The sequence below is a fragment of the Equus caballus genome, chromosome 2 (genome assembly GCF_041296265.1).
Source record: "Equus caballus isolate H_3958 breed thoroughbred chromosome 2, TB-T2T, whole genome shotgun sequence".
In the NCBI taxonomy this organism is placed as follows: Eukaryota; Metazoa; Chordata; class Mammalia; order Perissodactyla; family Equidae; genus Equus; species Equus caballus.
The window spans coordinates 106,236,941-106,258,501 of NC_091685.1; the positions used below are offsets into that span (position 1 = coordinate 106,236,941).

General features: G+C 46.4%; 1 protein-coding gene across 11 annotated transcripts in view; it reads right to left on the minus strand.

Annotated features, from left to right (window-relative positions):
- JADE1 (jade family PHD finger 1) overlaps nucleotides 1-21,561 on the minus strand; it is a 57,765-nt gene that overhangs the window by 21,294 nt on the left and 14,910 nt on the right. For 8 of the 11 annotated variants that reach the window (XM_023636558.2, XM_023636560.2, XM_070259097.1 and 5 more), the window contains exons 2-6: nucleotides 19,565-19,642; nucleotides 9,010-9,095; nucleotides 5,781-5,938; nucleotides 3,484-3,671; nucleotides 493-704 (exon numbers count right to left, since the gene is read on the minus strand). In XM_023636558.2, coding sequence (XP_023492326.1) covers nucleotides 493-704; nucleotides 3,484-3,671; nucleotides 5,781-5,938; nucleotides 9,010-9,095; nucleotides 19,565-19,616 — 696 coding nt within the window. In that variant the 5' untranslated portion in view covers nucleotides 19,617-19,642. Of the gene's footprint in view, nucleotides 1-492; nucleotides 705-3,483; nucleotides 3,672-5,780; nucleotides 5,939-8,617; nucleotides 8,677-9,009; nucleotides 9,096-19,564; nucleotides 19,643-21,561 lie in introns of all 11 variants that reach the window. The other 3 variants (XM_070259099.1, XM_070259100.1, XM_070259105.1) reach the window with 1 other exon arrangement.

Genomic DNA, 21,561 nt, shown 5'->3' on the forward strand with positions numbered 1-21,561 from the left:
CTGACACCTCGATTTCAGGCTCATACTCCTTAGAACTGTGAGACAATAAATGTCTGTTGTTTAAGCCATCCAGTGTGGCATTTTGTTATGGCAGCCCTAACAAACTAACACAGCAAACTACCCACCTTTTCAAGAGTTTGCTATGTTTTTTTTCCAGTGTCAATACCTAAACTCAAGTATTAGAACAGGGCAGAAGGGGCTCATATATTTTTCTTAAGTACACCTGACTTTTATGGATAGGAATAAAAACATTATGTGAAGGAAGAAGCTTCCTATCAAGGATTCTATTCTTCCGGATGTAAAAGGAGCAGGAAATACTTCAAACTTTGTAAGAACCTATTAGGAACAAAAAGACCTTGTCCAGAGGGCACAGAAAGGACAGCGGCAAAATGGCCACCGTCTGCAGGAAGACCCCCAGCCTCCCTGGGCTCCCTAGCAGCAGACGGGCTCACACCACAAGTGGCTTCTTTCTGGGCCTCACTGCCCACATACCTGGTGCACACAGATGTTGCATTTGTCACAGAACACCATCTCATTGCCGTCCTCACCGTCAGGCGACTGGCAGACGTCACAGACAACGTCTTCGTCATATTCAATCCCCAGGCCTTCTTCAGTCTCTATAGCATGATTCATATTGTCATAGCATCGCTGTTCAAATTCCTCCAGGACCCTTTCCATGGTGTATTCATCTAACTCAGGCATTCCTGAAGGAAAAATGCCACAAACCCATTTTCATAAATCCATATTAGTAAATATTATAGTAGGACAATACCAGTTTATTTATGTTTATGAATAATTTACAATCAATAAATAATATTATAAATAAATTCATCCTAAGTGCCCAAATATTTCCTACTGAATGCCTCTCAGACCCTTCCAAGGAAGGATCTTCAAATCAAAAGGCAGAAAGAGTCTTGCAGGCAACAGTTTGTTCCTTATGGTCAGACACTGAAGATGGAGTGTTCTAAGTAGAAAAGCACAAGATAAATCCCAAATGGGGTCAATGATATTAAATACAAACATTGTTAAATTGTCATTTCATTACAACATTATACCTAACAACGAACATGTAAGTGACTGCAAAACCGCAACCACATATTATGGTTTGGTGTGTTTTTTTAAAAACATTCTTTCTTGCTGCCTAAAATGGTGCTCTGAGAACAGACTTCACTGTGCGCACTCCAATGTTTTTCCTGGTTTATCCTTCGTCACCCTCTGGATTTACTAAGTTGAGATGCATAGTTAATCAGACAGATGAAAGACCCAAACACAAGGAATGTCGAAAGCAAAGGAAACGGCTTGTTGTGAACCAAGTAAGACGCATTCTTAAGCAAGAATGATCAAAAATAAATTTCAAGTGGTTATCGTGGTTGTAGCTGGTGGTGGGGTAAGACTTATTTCCTTCCATTTGTGGATATATTCCAAACTTCCTACAATGAAAATACTCATGCAGAAAGAAAAAACACGTTATAAAAAATATTCAGACAGACCACTTAAGTGGCTAGAAACAACAGAAATGTCATTAAAGCCAACAACTTTTATGCATTCTTGTAAATTTAAAACCATCGAATTAACACTTCTCGAGTCTTTAAAAATTTGGAGAACACATCAGAGCTGACACTATGATAAGCCCTAAACACATATCCAAAAAAGCCCCCTATCATTTCAAAGCCTATTTAATTATGAGACAGTTTCTGCATGGCCAGGCTCTTTCATCTCAATTCCTCCTACCAGTTTTGAAAACATCACTGGCTTTGAAAATACAATCCTATGCCCTATAATTAATTTTTACCATTAAAAATACCAGTAAAAGCTAAGACAAACATCTTTAAGCATGTGTTCCATTTATGTTACACAACTGCGTGATTTATCTTGACAGAGTATTGAACACTACCTTTCAATCTGATGCGGTGGCCCAGTACCCATTACTTAACCCATCCACAGAAGCCTCCAGTGTTTCTAGCTGTCCCCTCTGCCTGAAAACAGGACACCTAAGACTATTACACTGGTCTTTACAAAGCTGCCACAAAGAACTTTATATTCTTTGAAGCTGAAACATAGTAATCTGAAAACTTCTAAACAGATTCTGCAAAACAATCTCCTGGCTTGCTGACATTCTGGCCACCAAGAACTAAAAGCAAGATTTCCTTTCCATGAGGAAGGAAATCTATTTGTCAAAACAGCCGAGTAATCAAACAAGGAGAAAATAACCACTCTGCTGCTCAGTGCACACTCCAGCCTGCCATTCACAGAGGTGAGAGGCACGGAAGCACAAGCAGCCATCAACTACAACATGCCAGACCCTGTGCTAGGCTCAGGGATCGGTACAAAACAAAAACACTGTCTTGGTCCTTCTGGCTCTGAATCTACCGTCAAACATTTTGTAAATATCTACCACGTGCTAGATTGCAAACAAACAGCCCTGCCACCACTATCCCACCCTGGACTCCCAGCACAAATGCTAAATCATCCTCATAGCATCTCACACCGAGGCAGACCTGACCTCAGAGTCCTGCTCATCACGATACTTCCAGGGCCCTCAGCAATCAGAAGCAGCATGCAAGATGAAACCTAGGTTCCATCGTGGCCTCAACACAGGAAGGTGCAAGGAAATGAGGTACAGAAGCTCCGAGCTGTGCATACACAAAAAATGAGTGACTTGGGGCTGGCCCGGTGGCATAGTGGTTAAGTTCACATGCTGTGCTTTGGCAGCCTGGGGTTTACAGGTTCAGATCCCAGGCACGGACGTACACGCTGCTCATCAGGCCATGCTGTGGTGGCATCCCACATACAAAATAGAGGGAGACTGCCACAGATGTTAGCTCCAGGACAATCTTCCTCGTCAAAAAAAAAAAAGAGTAACTTCTAGAAAAGAGATGACAATGGGCAGAGCACTAAGGCATGGCTTCTTAGGAGGACAGCCAGGTCGGAGATGAACAGGTGAGAGGGAAAGCACTCCAGGTTTACAGCAGGACTTAAGGAGAATCACAGAAGTGAAAATACAAGATGGGGAGCTTGGCTGGAGTGGAGTTTATTGTGAGAGAAGGCAGGCCACAGCTGAAGGAAGGATCTGAATGGCACTGCAGGAAAAAACCACCAGCGCAGGAAGCTGCGTGGACCAGAGCCTCCTGTGATCTTGGGGAAGTCATTTCATTTCCCTGGGCTTCACTTCCCTTGCGGTGAATAAGTGAGGAGGGCAGACCTGGGCAGGAGTGGGGAAGCCTGCTTCCACGCCCATGGAAAACATCCCTCATCAATCCCACACTCTCTCCATGAGCCGCTCGCAGACTCAGAGTCCATCTCCACAAACCTGCCACAGCCAACAGCTCATCTCCAAAGGGAGCCCGTGATTCTGAAACGAACTGAAGCTAAGATGGAGCCAGCTTCACCAGGGGATGAGGAACTTCTGCTACTCCCTACGTGCCTAAAGTACTTCTCCATTCATCACTCATTAATAAAATAATATAACCCATGCTCTCTCACCCATCTCCTTAAATTCCTCATTGGTCAGCTCCAGCCACGCAGCATCCATGTCATTGAGGTCGTAACGACACACACTGTCAGCCAGTGTCCGGATGTCCACATAGCCCAACTCTGGAGGCTCAGAGCCTGATGAGATGATGTATTTCTTGGGCCTGATAAACATGAGGGATTTCTCTTCAGACACGACCCTAGTTAACAAGAAAACAAGGCAGCCAGTTTACCCTTCCTGCCACACAAAAGGAAGTCTGTCAGAAGGCCCCAAGTTAGCTTGTCTTCACTAAGTTAAGAGGCTTAAAACCCTAATGTCACTACTAATATACAACTAAGCAGGAGTCCTTAAAGCCCCAAAATGGAAACAGGTAAGTGAAAACATGGCAGAAGTCTTCAAAACCAGCTTCTCCCTCTTGGTTTCCCAGGACACTACCGTGCCCTGCCACCATCGACAACAGCAGCTGCTCTGGCCAGGGGGCAGCACCAAAACCCTGACCCACTAAGTTTCAAGGCTTAACAATTACATCGCTTTCCACTAACCAGGCCTGCCCCATCCCCCCTGCCGGAGGCCAAGTACTGGGTTCTCAAGAATATCAAGGAGGCAAGAGCAGCCACACAAGCAGGGCACGCACAGCAGAAGGCTAGGGAACCAAGGGGAGAAACCCATCACCTCTGATCTTAAAAATGAAACCAGGCCCTCCCAATTACTAAGCAATCTAAGAATCAGACAGTCTGAGCCAAGTAGGGGACTCTCCCAAAATGCACTTAGGATCCCAGGGCAGGAACACAAGTTCTCTCTGCCACCCTCTCCCCCAACCTAACACCTGGGGAAGTGCTTTCCACTGCACTGCTCCAGAGAAACGACAGCACACGAGAAGATCAAATCGCTCCCAACTTGGAATGAAGGGCCCTCTTTCTAAAAACAAAGGCCTGGCATCGGGGGCCCCATATGCCCACACAGTTCCTGCACATCTCCGTGTCAGCAGTGTGCATTAACAAGTTGTGCCAAGAGTTTGTCAAAGTATTTTCATCACCCTTATAATTACCAGTGATTTTGTCTACATGACACTGAGATGGGCAAACCGAAGGGTTATTTCTCCTACTCAACCAAGACCAGGGTTTCAGATGAAAACTTCCGTGAGCTGTGTGAATACTTACTTCTCTTGTGCTGGGCTCCCTAGTGCAATGGCACAATTCAGTGAGTAACCCCTGGACTGGGGCTGCCAACGCTGAGACAGGGGTGTTGTGCCCCAGCTGCAGACTCCAAGGCAAACGCTGTGTTTATCCTGCAGAGCCCAGTGAACCCTCTACTCCACAGGCCAGGAGTCTGGCCTATGGAGGCACCTCATTGGTCACTTAAGCCTGCATGTTTATGTGGACATTTGTCACAGAGGTCCCAAAACAACAATAACCAAATTCAATCATCCTGAGTGCCTGCAGAGATGCAAAGCGCAAGGCGGCCAAGAAGTAAATTCAGTCCCTATACAGCAATGGTGAAAGAGGAGGGTGTTTCACAAAGCAGGCAGCTGGCTGACACACAGCAGAGGAACCAAGTGCCAGCTGAGCACAGAGGGCACGCGATCCTCTCTCCCTTCAAGGAGCCTCCAGGTCAGTGGAACTGGACAGTGACTGGCTGCAGTGTTATCCTAAAACGAGTTACTGAGGACCCGACCCTCGAAGACCCTTAAGGGGAAAAGTGGTTTCTAGGTAAATCCAGAGAAAGCTCCACCTGAACACCTGGGCGAAGTCCATCCATAGGAGAACTCATCAAATACGTTCCTCGTCTACCGCTCCCCTTCCACATGACCCAACCTGGCAGGCCTCCGCGCACGTGTCCTCCTCAAAGGTGGAGTCGACCACCATGGGACCCAAGAAGCCACTGCTGCTGGTTCCCAACAATGCCAGACAACCTCTCCCCCGCAGAGCTACTCTCCAGAGTGAACGTGATTGGGTGGGGGGCTGGGGATGAGGAGCTGCAAGTGCAGAAAAAAAGCAGCAGCTGTTCCAACATCCAAATTTCCCTCCCCCAGACAGTCACTTCCCAGAACATCTTAGAATCTGTTCTTCTCTCAGAAGAGAGCGGCATCTTCCCAAGATGGCTGCCGTCTTGAGTTTGGAGGCCTACGGCCCTCAAAATCTCTACCCTTTGGACCTGAAGTGTGTTTCTACCACCTTTCTATTCCCACTTGAGGCCTCCTGTTACTTCACTGCTAACGCAAACACTGCTCTTCCCAGACACCTGGCTGTCGGGGCAGAAAGGTAAGGGCGGGTGAAGAGGCAGCACATCTCTCTGTGGGGACGTCTACCTGGCCACGGGCTGAGGGATGGTCCCAGGGCTCACTGGCACCTGGACCCCTTTCTCCCATTCCTGTCTCCAGGGATCGGCCAACACATAGTACTCATCCGGGTTCAGCTGGTAGGAGTCATGCAACTTCATGGCGGTAATCAGGTCTGTCCTAAACACCTGGAAAGGGAAAGAAAGGGTCACTGACATTTGATATTTGCATTCTTCATCAGAGCACTGGCAGCTACAGGGTAACCATGGAGCTGCCATGTAACAAGGTCACTGTATCAACAGAGAACCAGTCTGACCTATTACAGGAAAGCCCTGGGCCTGCCATGCCCTTGGCCTCTCTCAGGCTTGGGGGTGACAACAGCTCACAGCGCTCTCTCACTCTTTCAACTCCATGAGACAGCGTGTCTACTACAGCAACAGCAGCAAAGAAACCTCACTGTCTTCCCCTGAAAAACTTCTAAGAACTCTCAATTCACCAAGCAAGCTGCTAAAACATGCGCCTGAAAATCCCTGGAGGGAGGTAGTTTACCAGAGGGTGCTCTTTTGGTAAGTGTTTAAGAAATAAAACTCCATAACCATGTAACAACTTCAAGCCAAAACTCAGAACCAGCACGGTCTCCTCTTCTATATTCAGACTACCACCGCCTAGCCCCCGCCTCCCAGGGCACTAGGCCTCACGGCAAGGTGTCCGGGGCGCTCAGGTCCTAGTTGGCTACTGCCAGGCACAAGGACAGGCTGGAAAAATCTTGGGAAAGAAGCAGTGATAGACCAACGGAGTCAAGTCAGAGAACGGGCTTGTAAAGAATGTGTTTATTTGCACACCTTTGCCTGGCTTAACTTCTACAGGAAAGGGTATTTGTGGGGAAAGGAGAGCAGGGAAGGAGAGGAAGAGAGAGAGAAAGAAAGAAGCAAGCAAGCAAGCTACTACCCTCTCCTCACCCTCCAAAAAGAGACCCACAGGACTCAAAAGTAGCCCTCTGCCAAGACAGCACCTCAGCCCTCAATGCAGGTATATGGAGAGCACAGCACAGACCTCCTCACACGCCTGCGCCTCCTGATGGGGGCGGGGAAACGGAGGGAGGACAGCACTGGGCCCCAGCCAAGGCCTCGTCCTCAGTGCACGGGTGTCTCAGGGCTACATAAGGAAGCTCTGACCTTGGCATGAGTGCTGGCCTGAAGTTGTGTTTGGCACAGAGCGTGCTTGCATCTGTACGCTACACTCTCTGTTTACACAAGACACAATGCTGAACTCTCTCTCCTCAGGACAGGGAGTTCTTTCTTGTGCTGCTGAGCACAGTTCACATTATATGCCTGCTAACAGGTCCATATTTGTTTTTCCTGGTGGCTTTTCAGACTGGTGATCACTTTAATAAACTTCACCATAATAAAGTCTGAGGCAGCATCTGAATGAAAAGGCCATTTCTCCAGCCTGCCATTTTGGACACCGCCTTTTCCCCAGTATGCTACTCCTTTGCTTCCAAAGTCCCAGTAACAAGCGAGAACCTGGCCGTGCACCCTCCACAAAAGTTCGAGTAAGGTCAGGTGCCCTGACAGCACAGAACCCCTGAGGCAGGTACCCAGCCCAGGTATGCAGTAACTTCATCAGCCATGCCCTCCCCACGCCCAAAGAGAAAGTCCTTTAAAACAAGTCATAGGTCTACGTCTCCAGGAAGCACATCAGTTAAACACACATTCCAACTCAGCCCTCCAAATAAGAGAGTTTGCCAAAGAAGAAGAAAATCAAACCAAAGCAACAAGTTGAGAAAAGCCAGCCCACCATTCCTTTAAAGACTCGGATGAGGATGGTCAGAACGGAAACAGATGCCCTCAAATGGACATGGACTCCCGGCTCCCTGGCGGAGTTCAACATTAGCCCTTTAAGCATAAAGTAGTTTGAACTCAGAAATTTTAGCAAACAATCTGGAACAAAGGGTCAGGGCCAAGGCCGGCGCCATCCACACTGCCCAGCTCCTCCTCGCTGCTTGGGAAGCATCCCTGGAGGGGCTGCAACCAGACCTGGCCTCGCCGAGCACCCGTGCCAGCACCCTACTCGAGTCCCTGGATTCCTGCCTGAAATAACAGTAGAGTATGAACATCAGAAAGGTAGTGGGAGGTTGTGAGGCAGCACAGGGAATTAAAGGGCAGCAGAGCTGCTCCGACAGCACAGAAGAGGGGGGGCGCAGTGCAAGTTCGAGAGGACAAAGGCCTGGAATAAATCAAGGTGATAACATAGCCACCTGTCCAAGAACACTTGATCTAATGTTTAGGTGTCTCCCGGGATGGCTTTCTAACACTTCTAAAGGATGCATACTCCTTCCTCATGGACGATGTTATTCCACAACTAAATAACTCCCGACTTCTCAACGTAGCACCCCCTGCATTCCCAGCACAGTCGGAGAAAAGAAAAGGAAGCGGTGCCTCGTGGAAGGTCGGCCTCTGCTCTGCCGCTGCAGGATGAAGCTGAAGCTGTCTTTGAAGTCAGCCCACTGAGAAGCAGCACAAAACCAAGTGGCTGAACCAAAAACTCTCTTTCCTATAACCTGCTCATTTGAAAACTACAATAAACTAAAATGCCTTTTCTTCAGTGATTTAAATCCTCAGAGCCCAGAAAAGGTTTCCCGAGAAAACAGATCTCAGGCCAGCAGAGAAATGCACCTAAACCAATTTAAATAGCTAGACAGCTAGATAGATTGATAGACAGGAAGTGTAGGGGAGCAGGGAAGCATAAGACGAGAAACAAACTGGAAAAGAAGGGGAAGCAGCCTTAAGCATAATCCCCAAAACAAAACTCCCAGAATTACATTGGGTTGTTGCCAAATAAGCCACAAATTCATGGCCAAAACTAACTTGAGGCTGGCAGTGAGTGGCAGCAGCCGAACCCGCTGATCTCCTGGCCAGAGGAAAAGCTGTTGGGAGCCAGCGAAGATGGAACAGAAAAGGAAAAAAAAGAATATAATTAATAATAATAGCTGACATTTACTGAGCACTTTTTACGTGCTACGTATGCATTAACCTCTGTGTATTAACCCACTTAATCCTCACAAGAAATCCTATGAGGTAAACACAGTTGTTATCCCCATCTTACAGATTTGGAAACTGAGGCACACAGAGAGGTTAAGTAATTTACCCAAGATTGCACAGATAGACATCAATATCAATCAATCAGGTGTGTGTGTCAATTATATGTACTCATGCACACAAGTGTGACATGCACGGCCACGCCAGCATTCAGGAAATACCTCTGAAGGCTTTCGATCTTCATGTCTGGAACATGAACTTCTCCTGTGCTGGGATCGGGAATTCTGTGACCAAGTAGTTGACAGGCCTAAAGGAACAAATATCCAAAAAGGAACCATTAGAAGTGCATAAATCACTGAGTGTTCATGGGGTCTTTTTTTAACCAAAATCAGCAAGGCTCACCTCAGCGCCACCCTATGAGCTGAGCGGCGACCTCCGCCAGAGCCCTCCACCCGGACAGGGCTCCCCGACTCCCATTCCGTATTCACACCCTCACTGCCCACAGCAGCCCTCCCAGGGTCTCCCCAGTGCTCAGAGCTGCTGTCTCGCAGGCCCAGCACACAGGTGGCAGGCCCGGCACACAGGTGGCGGGTGGCCTCAGGGGGAGCCCTCGGCTGTAAGCCTGCACTTCCTGGACGAGGAGCTTCAAAGTCTGACACAGGTAAAACCGAATTCGATAACACTTGACTTTCAGTAAACTTTATAAATGCTAAATCCTAAAGCCATCCTCCAAAACTTTTAAAAGAACAAGGTTTTGACTCCACAAAACATAAAAAGTAAGCATTCCCCAGAACAGGGAAGCTCAGACCGACAGCAGAGAATAGGTATTAGAGCCAAATAACCTTTCAGACTGCCTACCCCCTTTCCCAAGAAAATGCCACTCGGCTCTCGTCTGCCTGTCTTCCGGCGGTGTCCTTATCCTGTCCGCCTCTGCACCGCCAGGCCACGGAAACTGGCAGCCCACCCGGGCACCCGCGGCTGCTAACTGCCGCCAAGTCTGAGCTCCTCGCAGGCCGAAGACCCTTCTGCAGCACAGGCTCCATCCTGCTTGCGGTGCTCCCTCGGCCTGGGTGGAAATTCCTTCCTGGTGTCCCCACTCTGGGGGTCCCTCATCTTCCATGCATCCCGTAAACACTGTTTCTCGCTCTCCCAGGAGCTCTCCTCCACCCCCACAGCCTTCCCCAGCACACCCAAGAGACCATCAGACCTGCATTCCCACCCCAACCTCCTTCCCCAGCCCCAGATCCATGGGGCCTGCAGACAGACATCCAGCCCAGGGTGCTCCTTAGATCGGTCAACTCAGCACTACAGAAACTGGGCTCAGCATTTTACCCAAACCTGTTCTTCCTCTTCTATTTCCCCTTTGATGAATATCACCACCACTTCTACTGGGAAGTCAGAAATCTAAGAGTCACCCTAGACTCTCCTCACTCAAGACACATCCAATCAATGGCCAAGTCACCTCAATCTATCTGGCTAATACCTCAGAATCCCAACCCCTCTCCTCCACCTCCACTGCTGCTGCCACCTGTCACTCGTTATGTGGACAACTGCAGCGGCCTCCTGTTTGCGTGTGCCATACTGCTGCCAGAGATCTGAAACTGCCCTCACAACCACCTGCAGTGTGTGTCTAACACCTAATAACTCCCTTCCACCCTGAAAACAAACTACTGTTTCCAGGAAATTAACAAAACCCGCCCCAAAATAAAAGTCAAAACCTGAGGGAACTGCCATTCTACCAGGAAAATGCCTTGTCACTTAAACAGGAAGCTCTTACGTCTACAGATTCCAGAGCCAAGGGAACAGAATCAAAGCACCCCTAAGACCTTGGGGACATTAAGAAATAGATTCTGCCCATAAACCTATTATCAGATTTGCAATGACTAAGACTAAAGGGGACTGCCAAGCTGCCCTCTGCCAGGGAAGAAGTCGGCACCACCCTTGATCACCAGTTCTGAGGTCTGTTACTGGGTCAACTGACTGTCGGCTGATAGACCAGCAGAATCAGACTTCCTACAGGTGGCCCTATGGTATTGTTCAGTAACATTTTAGAAAATTCTTCTTTAAAAAATAATAGTAAGAACGTCTCCTTAGACTCCAAATGAACAAGAAGGTTTCACTCCGACGTTGAAAGAAATATTCTAGGCAGACTGGGGTGAGCCTGAGTTGCAGAAGTTCTAAATCTGGTCATCACTGGAAAAAGGAAGACAGAAGCTGAGTTAGGAACCCGGAGAGGCAGGGAGCTGGGCGGCTCAGGGCTTTAGCTAGGCCCCTCTTTCACCTTCTGGCCCTGCAGGCCATCCTCCAGCCAGCCCAGAGGCTGAAAGAAGAGATGGGGAAGAGCACACGCAGCTCTAGACGGGACTGCCCAGGGGTCAGGGAGGGGAAAGAAGACTCAGGGCAGAAAGTGATGGCCCCTGTACTTTGAATTACTGTGCAAAAGGTTATAAATGAAAAGGAACAAAACCAGAAATAAAAGAATCATTTCACTGCTACACTTTAAAAACTAACATGGGGTGGGGGGAGGTGAGTCCTTACAGTCAAATACTTTCATAGTTAAAGCAGAAACAACAAATTGGTTCATTCTTGGTTTTTGTAACCCTCTTGTCTCTTCTTGGGGATCTGTCAGAATCCCTCCAGGGTAGTTTCCAAAGTTCCCAGGAAGCTTGCGGCTTTGCTGGCATAGAACACAACCCAAGCAATGGCAATCCTTTAGAAACTTTTCCTAGGACTGCTTCTATATTATTGAAAAATGGTGTCTGCACCACTTGCTTTTAAAAACAGATACCCAAAGATGCTACAAATCTGGTATCTGAGGTACCCAAGAGAAACTTTGGTCCACCCAGAAATAGTCTGTCCCTCTTCCTTTTAATTTACCAAATGTGAAAGCAGGAAGAGAAAAATTAACGCCATTTAACTCATTTTGCAAAAAGGGAAAGATTGGGGGAAAACCTAAGTTTAAATTGTCACTGACATAAGGAGTGTTCTTAGCTGATTTATAAAAGCCAAAAACCAGAAACTACCCAAACATGCACCAACAGAATGAATGATTAAACAAAACAAATAATGGTGTATCCATACAATTTACTACCCAAATTGTGGTACATCCATACAACAGAATACTACCCACCAATTAAAGAGAACAAGCTATTGATACATGCAACATGGATGAATGTTGGAATAATTATGTGGAGTGAAAGAAGCCAGACAAAAAGAGTAAATACTGTATTATTCTATTTACATAAAACTCCAGAAAATATAAACTAATCCATAGTGACAGAAAGTAGATCAGAGGTTGACTAGAGAGAGGGGAGAGGAAGGATTGTCTTGAGTTTTATGATTTCCTGGGTGTAAACATGTCAAAACGTATCAAAGTGTACACTTTAAATGTGTGCAGAAAATAACTGATGATTTTCTATCATCCATTAACAGTAAAGGAAAAGAAAATGCTCCATTTTACTTTAGACAGGTGGTTTGTATAAAACCTAGACTTTGCTACTGAACCAGCTGAGAATCCGGGACGGGACTAGAGGACTCTGCCATGTCCAGCAGCAGGTACTATTGCTGGTGATCTGTTCCTTCTCGTTTATTTGCTGATCAAAAACTATGTCAAGAGTTATTAGTACAAGACCCAGAACGACTAGGTACAGCATACAGTATACACCTGAGGCAGTGCTGTGCACCCAGCAGATTCTCAATAAAACTTTTTTAAGTGGACAAAAATAAGTGTAGTTATTTAGGGCAGACAAAGAGTCACGCTCAACAAGAACCATCACCATAACTCAAGAACTGAAGGTAGCAGGTACCATGAATATACTCCTGTTTTACGTATTAGAAGACAGGCTTTTGAGCTCAAGGAAAATGAAGTCAAGGAAAATGAAGTCACGGAAAATAAAGCAACAACGCATTTAAAGAAACATGGTGGGGACACTGCTTCCCGACTGGAACGCACTGACATCTACAGAAACACTCACGGAAGTCCACAGATGAGAGACGCAAAGAAAGACACCACTACACCAGTTCTCCTCCCTACAGCATGCCCTCTCCAGGCATTTCCCAGATGGTCAAGAAGCTCCCAGAATATGATCCAAAGAAAAATAATCCGCATCATTTTATTTTTTTAAAGTTGTATTATAGAACATTGTTTTGAAAGTATGTGAGTTAAAAAAAAAAAAAATTAAACCAGAGATTATTTCAAACACCAAAAGGCCTGGGAGACAGTGGTTTATGCTATAGCAAAACACCAGCCACTTGTCTGCTCTTAAAAACCATGTGCTAAGATTACACCAGGTTGGCGGTGCATTTTGCTTTTGTTTTCAGAGTGCTAACATTTAATGACAAACTAAATTAAGAATATGGCAAGTAAAACTTTGTTATTTTCTTGTTGCTTTCAGGAAAAGAGTTGGGAACCCTAAAAATTTGGCATTAATGTCTAAAATTATTTTATTGCCCACACACAAGATAGTATTACCTAAAGTTAAGTCCACTTTAATGACAAGTTTAGGCAACTTTAAAAATGCTTGACATGTACACTGTTTGAGTAACAACAATTCTATATTAAACACTGAAAGAATGAATGGAAAAAAATGTCTTGCTTTGTTTTACTATCCCCAACTTCCCTTAAAAGAGATCTTTTTGGGTTCATAACAAAAGTTGTAAAAGGCTCATGGATGGCAGCCTCGTGAGCACGGACCCTGTGCATGCACTGCATTCTGAACCCTGCTTTCTGGTCCTATTATGCAGATATCTCAAACACTCTTCTTTGAAACAGTAAAAATAGCCATGCTGTCTTGCCCTAGATCTCAAATAAGGAAAAATCTCAAGAGTAAATCTAATATATATTGCACACACCTCCCATATTTGGCAGTTCATGTGTATGAAGCCTCCCAGGATATGCAGCACATGAAAGGTCCAGAAATTAGAATGAATGGCAGTCTGGGTGTTCACCCCACCACCAAACTCAGGCTACGAAAGAGTCTCACCACCGACCAAATGGCGAATCCCCTGTGTCTCAGGCCCTGCATTCTAGAACTAAATAATATGCTGGTGTCTTTAGGAGAGTTAAGCCAGCTTAATAAAGTAAGGCTTAGGACCAGCAAGGATTGAGTTCAGCAGGCCAGCCAGAGCCAGTGCCACTATAACAGTGCAGACTTGAAACATGCACCTGTGCATTACTTCAAAGCTAGGCTAGCCCTGTGCAAGTACAGCAGGCCCGGGGAAATTCCCACCAGAAAGTAAGCAAATTTAGTGTAGTTATTACCCACGTGCCTTAACTGCATGAGAGAAGACAAGCCTCTAATATAACTGCCCTTTCTGTCGGGGCTGACCCTACACCTCCCACAGCTCTTCCATTCCAGCATAGCTTAACTCCATGCTCCAACTCACTTTCACCTTCCAAAATCCAAAAACTTAACACATACATTCAAGGAACTGGCCCAGGAATGTTTTAACATACTTAAATACACATGGGCCTTCAAACAACTGACACACGAATGTTTCATAGTCAACCAGCACTTCTGCTGAGGACCAAGTCCAAGAACCACAGAAGATTAGTCTCTAGACTAGATCATTTTGTGCTACTTGCTCCTTGAGCCCAAGATGACGCCCTGTCTGTCAATTTCAAAGCCACGCCACAAGTCAGGTTTGAAAAGGGACAAAGCCATCTCCGTATGCCTTGAGGAGATCTGAGTACAGTACAGTCGGCCCTCCACATCTGCAGGTTCCACATCCACGGACTTAACTAACAATGGCTGCATCTGCACTGAACGTGTACAGACTTTTTCTTCTTGTCATTATTCCCTAAACAATATAGTATAACTATTTACGTGGTATCTACATTGTCTTAGTATGATAAATAATCTAGAGATGATTTAAAGTGTACGGAAGGATATGCGTAGGTGATATGCAAATACTGCAACATTTTCTATGAGGGACTTGAGCATCCTGGGATTTTGGTATCTGCAGGGGTCCTGGAACCAATCCTCCTGGAGACCTGAGGGTAAACTATACAAATTCTGTGGTAGTTGAGCCAAAATTCCTACATCTCAAGAATTCCTACACAACTCCTTGGTGTCACAAGATGCAACTGATGGGGGAAAACGAGCAAATCAAAGGTACATTCAAACAGGAATAGAAATGGAAGCAGAGTTAACTTTTATGCAAAAAAGAAATCAGGGAAGACTTGTATGAAGGTAAGCAAGCACAGCCAGTCAAAGAGGAAAATGAGGGCAAGTTATCCAAAAATGTAACGGAGTCCATTAAATGCATGAGACATAAAGGGGTACAAAGCAGAAAGTATGTTTCATCCACTAAGTTTTGGTCTCTCTTCATTATTTATCTGCAAGCTGGAGAGAACCCAGAAAAACAAAAGTCCTCACATAATCTCATCTTTGCCACTCATCAACCTGCATTTCCAAGTGCAAAATCAGTAGGTTTGCATTTTACTCAGCTCTTTTCTCACCTTCGTTATCACAGGTGATAGAACAGAGCTCGGCTGGTGAACTGGAGAAGACACAACTGTCTCAGGCCCAGGGCAGGGGTGGAAACCGGGAGACCGGGGAGCCCCCACAAGGTGCCTGGCTCCAGACTCCCGGCCACACCTCGGGCCTTCCCACAGGGAGGTCACGGCTTTAGGACGGTAGGCAGGAAGAGGAAGTCCTGCTTCACAACTTTAGGAAAAACTTTAAAGCATCAGCACACTTCTCTCATTATTTGTAGAAAGTAAAGAAACCAATTTCCCTCTGGGTCTTTGAGAGGCACCAGCTTTAAATTAAAAATAACTCAAAAAACAAAAACATCATTTACATTTGGCTGCCTTTTCCTAGCCAAAGACTCCATGTTTTGAAAAAATTTGCCAAATGAACAGTATTTTGTAAGTACTATTTAATTCTTGTCTTACTTTTACAGGAAAAAATATAAGGTTGCTGATCAGAGCTGTTATTTGGGCTGAGATAACCAATAATCTCTAATTCCTGCCAAAAGCAAGGACACTTGATGTCTTCATTAGCCTCTGCAGCTTTATTGAAGATAAGGACGCAATCTCCTTTAAGTTTGGAAATACTGAAAATAGCTGGTGGACCCCATTCCCACATTTGCCAAAACCCCTAAGGCCAGAAGATCCTGGGCTGGGAAGCAGGAAATGAAGAGCTTGTTTCCCTGGGCCACACCCTGGCACAATGTGTAACTTCAGAGACTGGCTGGGCCACCCAGTCCCAGGAGCTCAGCAAGTAGAGACGCAGTTTGCAAACACCCCAACACTACTTCATCCAACGCTACTTCATCTGACCACAGGGCCAGCCCTCCAGGGCACCTGGAGAAAGGCTTCCACAACTATGACTGCAGCTGGATGAGGGCTTGCACTGGCACAGAAAATGCCCATCCATCCCCAACTGTAAATACCACAGTGGTATTCCCCTGGACAAGGCCAGGAATCAAAGCAAAGGGCTCCAGCCCCAGAGGCCAGCAGGGCCCAGCCGTGGCTGCGGCTGGTGCTGGGGCCCCATGCTGACGTCTGCGGGTGCCTCTACTCCACTTGGACATGCTCTGCCTTGGGCTGGGAGCTGCTGCCAAAATTCTGTCAGGGCTACAGGCTGGAGAAGCTGGGGAGTGGCCAGTGCACAGACCCAGCCCTTCTTCCAAGCAGGGCTTTCCACGTACGCAGCCCTGGCTGAGGGCGGGCTCAGTTCTGTAAACCTGACTGCAGGGGCAAAGGGTATCCCATTCAGACCACCATGGGCCTACACAAAAGGATGGGCTACAAAGCAAACTGGCAGGCTGGCGGCAGAGGCCCACACTGTGAAGCAGCTGCCCTCAGAGAGGGTGGAAAGGGTGTTCCACAGCATGAGTAGGAGCATATTTTTATAAGGCTTGGCATTCCAAGGGTTCTTAATGAGAATTGTTTGTTCACCAGTATCATCATCCACTGTAATTACCAAAACATTAAGCCTGGACACACAGCACAGCCATAAAGCATCAACATATGCCTTATACTGAAGCAACTGTATGACAACAGGATGGTCTGCCTACCTTCATGTCCATCCTCTACCACCACCATCAGATTTCCACATCTAGCCTGGGTAGAACAAAGCTTTGTAGTCTCTCTAGGTTAGCCCTCCAGTACCCTATAAATTTTTACCTCAATGCTCTGTCCTTACCTTCTTCAGGGAGGCCAGCACAGACATGAGCATACTAGAAGGAGGAAGAAAAAGGCCCATCACCAACAGGGTGACTTTTGATGGACCCACTTGTGGTGGAACTTCAGGCGATCTCTTCTTCCTTCTTTTCTAACCAGAGTTCTGGATGGAAATACGTGTGGAGGTGAAGCAGTTCTTCTTGGGCTGTTATGGGCTGAATTGTGTCCCCTCAAAACTCATGTTGAAGCATAACCCACAGTACCTCAGAATGTCACTGCATTTGGAGATAAAGCCTTTGAAGGGGTGATTAAGGTAAATGGGGTCATTAGGCTTGGCCCCAATCCACTCTCAGTGATGTCCTTCTAAGAGGACATTTAGACACAGCGACACCAGGGATGCACATGATCAGAGGGAAGACTGCGTGAGGACCCATATGAAGGCAGCCATCTGCAAGCTGAGGAGAGAGGCTTCGGAAGAAAGCAAACCTGCCAACCCCTTGATCTTGGACTTCCAGCCTCTGTGACTGCGAGAAGATGAGCATCTGTTGTTTAGGCCACTCAGTCTGTGCCACGTGCTACGGGAGCCCAAGACTAACACAAGGGCCTCTGGAGCTTCCAGGAGCCTCTGGACGGCTTTAGAAGGACAAGACTGTGCCACAGTCCAGAACTGCCTGTCCAATATGGTAGTTACTAGCCACATGTAATTTTTAAATTTAAATTTTAATTAATTAAAATTTTAAAATTCAGTTCTCAGTTACACTAGATTAGAACACTTCCATCCTAGTGGGTAGCTCTAGTCCAGAAAGTAGGCGGCTCTAAGTCCAAAAGAACATTCCAGGAGAACCTTTTCTAACCTGGCTCTCCCAAGGAGGAAATGAGGCAGTGATGACAGAAAACAGTGAGCATAAACCTGTTTCAATGAAACAAAACCAAAATAAGACTTTTAGCCTTTTATTGGGCATTATTAGTATGCGGAGGTAATTCATGAAACCTTCTTCTGATCAATTCAGAACCTAAAAAGCAAGATTTCTTTTTTTTTGTAATTGCTGCAGGACAAAATTGCGTACTCCAACAAGCAGCAAGCATTTATTGAGTACTTACAACTCCTGAGGACACTTTGATAGGCATGTTTCTGCCTCAAGGAGTAAAAAGCCTAAATAAATACTAGAGAAAACAGGAGGTGAGGGCGGTGAAATGACAAGTGCTAAGCAGTTCAGAAGGCACCCCCAAGGCTCTGACGGGGGGTTTCCACTGCCTGCGCTTGGGCACAGACCCCCAATACTTCTCCCCGAAATAGAAGGAAAGCCCTTCTCTCTGGAGCCCCTACTCCTGCATGTCTCTCCTTGTTCCCTCCTCCCCTGTGTGCCAAACATGAGCACCTCCCACCTCCGCTCCACAAGCCCCAACCCCGCACGATCTGCTCGCAGCTTACCTTCGCACAAACCCCCACACACCGACACCCCTCCCATAACCACCACTTCTACTTCCCACTGCTCCCTGCCTGCACCTAAAGCACCAATCCAAACGCCATGTTTGAGTTCCTCTGTTTCAGGTTTCTGGCCCCCTTCCATGTGTCCCACGGCTGTCAGTGTGGCCACCCATAGCAGCAAAGCACTGCTTTCTAATTTGCAGCTTTTAATCTGCTAAAAACTTAAGAGACCAGAAAACTAAAAACCACCCTGTTTCCTTAAAACTATTTCATCCTTCAGGACCTGCCCAACTGTCATCTCCTCCAGAGGTTTCCCTGGCCCTCCCCGCCTCTAAAGTTGTGCCTACACATATACATTTCCACAGCGCAGCAAAAAGACATCTCCATTACTGGCCTGCCGACTTCCTATCAGAGCCGGATTTTATATACGTCTAAGACAGAGTTCTTCGAAAGCAGACCCAAAATCTTTCCCATCACGCAGCAGAGCAAGCACTCTTTCAAGGATTCCCAAGTTTAATCTGCAACGTAAAACATAAGCTAATGGCTGGAGCGCAGGCACTGTGCTAGGTACAAATTTTCCTTGTTATCTGAGGGCACTCTTCCCTGAGAAGTCAGCTAGCTTCTCAACACACAGACGCTGTGTGACATTTATTTTGACTGCCTGGAAGCACACTAACTTCTGGTTCTCAGCTGCACTGTGAAAATATGAGGATGCGAGAGAGTTGAGATGCAGACAGCAGTAGTATTGAATCCAGTCAAGTTAGAACCAAGTGAAGAGCACTGACTCCTGACCTACTAAAAACCTGTACCTAATATTTCACGCCACACTAGGAAGTCCCCAATCTCCCTCTGTATCAGGTTGGACTAGCTAATAATTAACCGGCTTCGATTAAGTTCCCTTTTCATAAAGAGCAACTGTGAAGCCATAAATGATGATTAGGAAAAACAGACTCACCAGTGACTCCTGGAAGTGGATTATTCATCCTTGGGTAGCAAACAGGAAGCCTGAGGAACGCCCACCTGCAGTCACCCTTACCCAGAGAGACTGGTTAGAGGCCTGCAGCCTCACACTCACATGCTTTCACCAGGCCCTGGCTGTCTCCGACCCGCCAGATAGGCGAAGGGCCTCAGCTATTTAAAGCATTACATTAAAAAATCATGTTTTCACACTGACCCAAACCCTGGTAGGCTCCAAGAACAACAGAGCAGGACTTACTGCCATTGTCGTCAGAATCCTCACTGCTGCTGGGAAGGCGACCTCGTTTCATGATCTCCCCGGGAAACAGCAGGCAGCCTGCAAAGCAATGAGACAGCACTTAACCCAGGAGGATAATACACAATCATCAAGTTGTGCTTCAGATGGCAGCCCAGGATGCACAGCATACAAAAGCAAACAATCGCTTTAAGTATCATTTGAATTATAAACAATAAAAAGACCAAAGACACATAATTAGGGGCAATCATTAACAGAACAGGTTCAAAAAGGGAGAGGTGGAGAAGTCCGCATCAGTCCTCTCCCAAAGGTGCCAGGTTTCTCTCTCATGACATCTCACTACAACTACTCCAGGAGTCTCTCTAGCTGACTGGAGGCAAGCACTGCAGGAAAAAACGCGCGGCGACAAACACAGGGCTTCCTCACTAGAAACAGATTCATATTTTACACGTGTATGTGGGGGTGGGGATGGGGCTGTGCCTGGATGTGTGAATATCTACACTGCACTGGGCATGATTATGCTTCTCAGGGAAATTTTGCTGGAAGAATTCTAAAAGCCAAATAACCTAGAGTTCTAGGAACAAAACAAACGAAGTAATGCCTCCTCTCGCCATCTCCAACCCCTCAGTAATTCAAGCCGGAATAGGAAGGGACCACAGACATCAGATATATTCTGATCCAGACCCCTCCCCTATACTCATTAGTAAATTGAAGCCAAAAAAGAGCTAAGTAGTGACTTGCCCAAGGTCACACTGTGGGCAGGCAGCTTCTAATTTGAAATCCAGTTTTACCAGACTTTACCCCAACTCTTGTCAGGCCTGGTCCAACCCGACCCAGCCAAACTAAGAAACAGTGTATACAGACACGGGCCCAGTTTGCCAACTCCTCCCAGGCAGCTGGTGACACCACTAAGTAAGAGAAAGACTACACTTAGGAAAGAGGGCAGTGGACCGAGGTCGAATGGCCAGTCACTGAACTTAAAAAGATGGACTCACCGTAACATTCATACAGGGCGGCTTTCTAAACAAATCCAAAAAGCTTTTCCTAACTGAAATTATTGATCACTTTGACATCTTTAGGACCCTGATCTTACTGCAGACCAGCGATTCCCAATGAAGGAGGAGGGCTTTTCAAGTCAGAAGAATTACCCACCCAGCCCCTAGAAAAGTACATCCCAACCTCGCCCTCACTGGGAAGCACAGCATTAGAACGTGGAGTTGCCTAGAGTATCGCGCACAAGAACAGTGCGGAGAAGCACTGTGCTAGAACAGGAGAGAAATTAAAAACCCAAAGGCCCGCTCTGAATGGACCTGTAAAAGAGAAGTCAAAAACAACAGAAAGCACTTCGTACAATGCAGTCTGTTCCCACCTACAAAACAGACCTATACGATTCATTCAAATATTCAAGCTCTCAATCAATAATTCCAAAATTTTACATTTTCTTTCTGAGACACCCAATTAAGGTTTGTGGGGTTTTGTTTATCAATTGATTATTCAAAAATCATTAAGAGAACTTATCAAGTAGGAGATGGACATGAGTCCTGATCTGGGTCATGAGCTATCTGTGGGCTAGGGTTTCCTACTCTGGGGCAGGGTCACTGTCCTAAAATCCACCTACCCCTTTTCTGCAGAGCCCCTTTACCCAAAAGTATAACACTAGCAACCTACAAGTCGGCCTGGGGCAGGCCCACTCCATTCACAAACTTCCACAGCTGACAAACACTTGTGGCCCACTCCCCACTTGAAACAATCACCTTCTCTGTCCTGTCACCCACAAACTGCTGACAGCTAGACTCTCTTCCAATCTTCTAGAGCAGGTACTCCCGCTCCCCTCTGGACTCAACAGGAGTTACAAGGAGAAAAGGGAAAGGCAACAGACCACTCATTCCTAACAACAGCTTCAGCTCCCCAAAGCCTATGTTACAAGAGAGCTTAAAAAAAAATAGAAAAGTGCTACTTAAAGAGGAATTCCTTAAAAGTAACAGCGTGATGCGACAGAG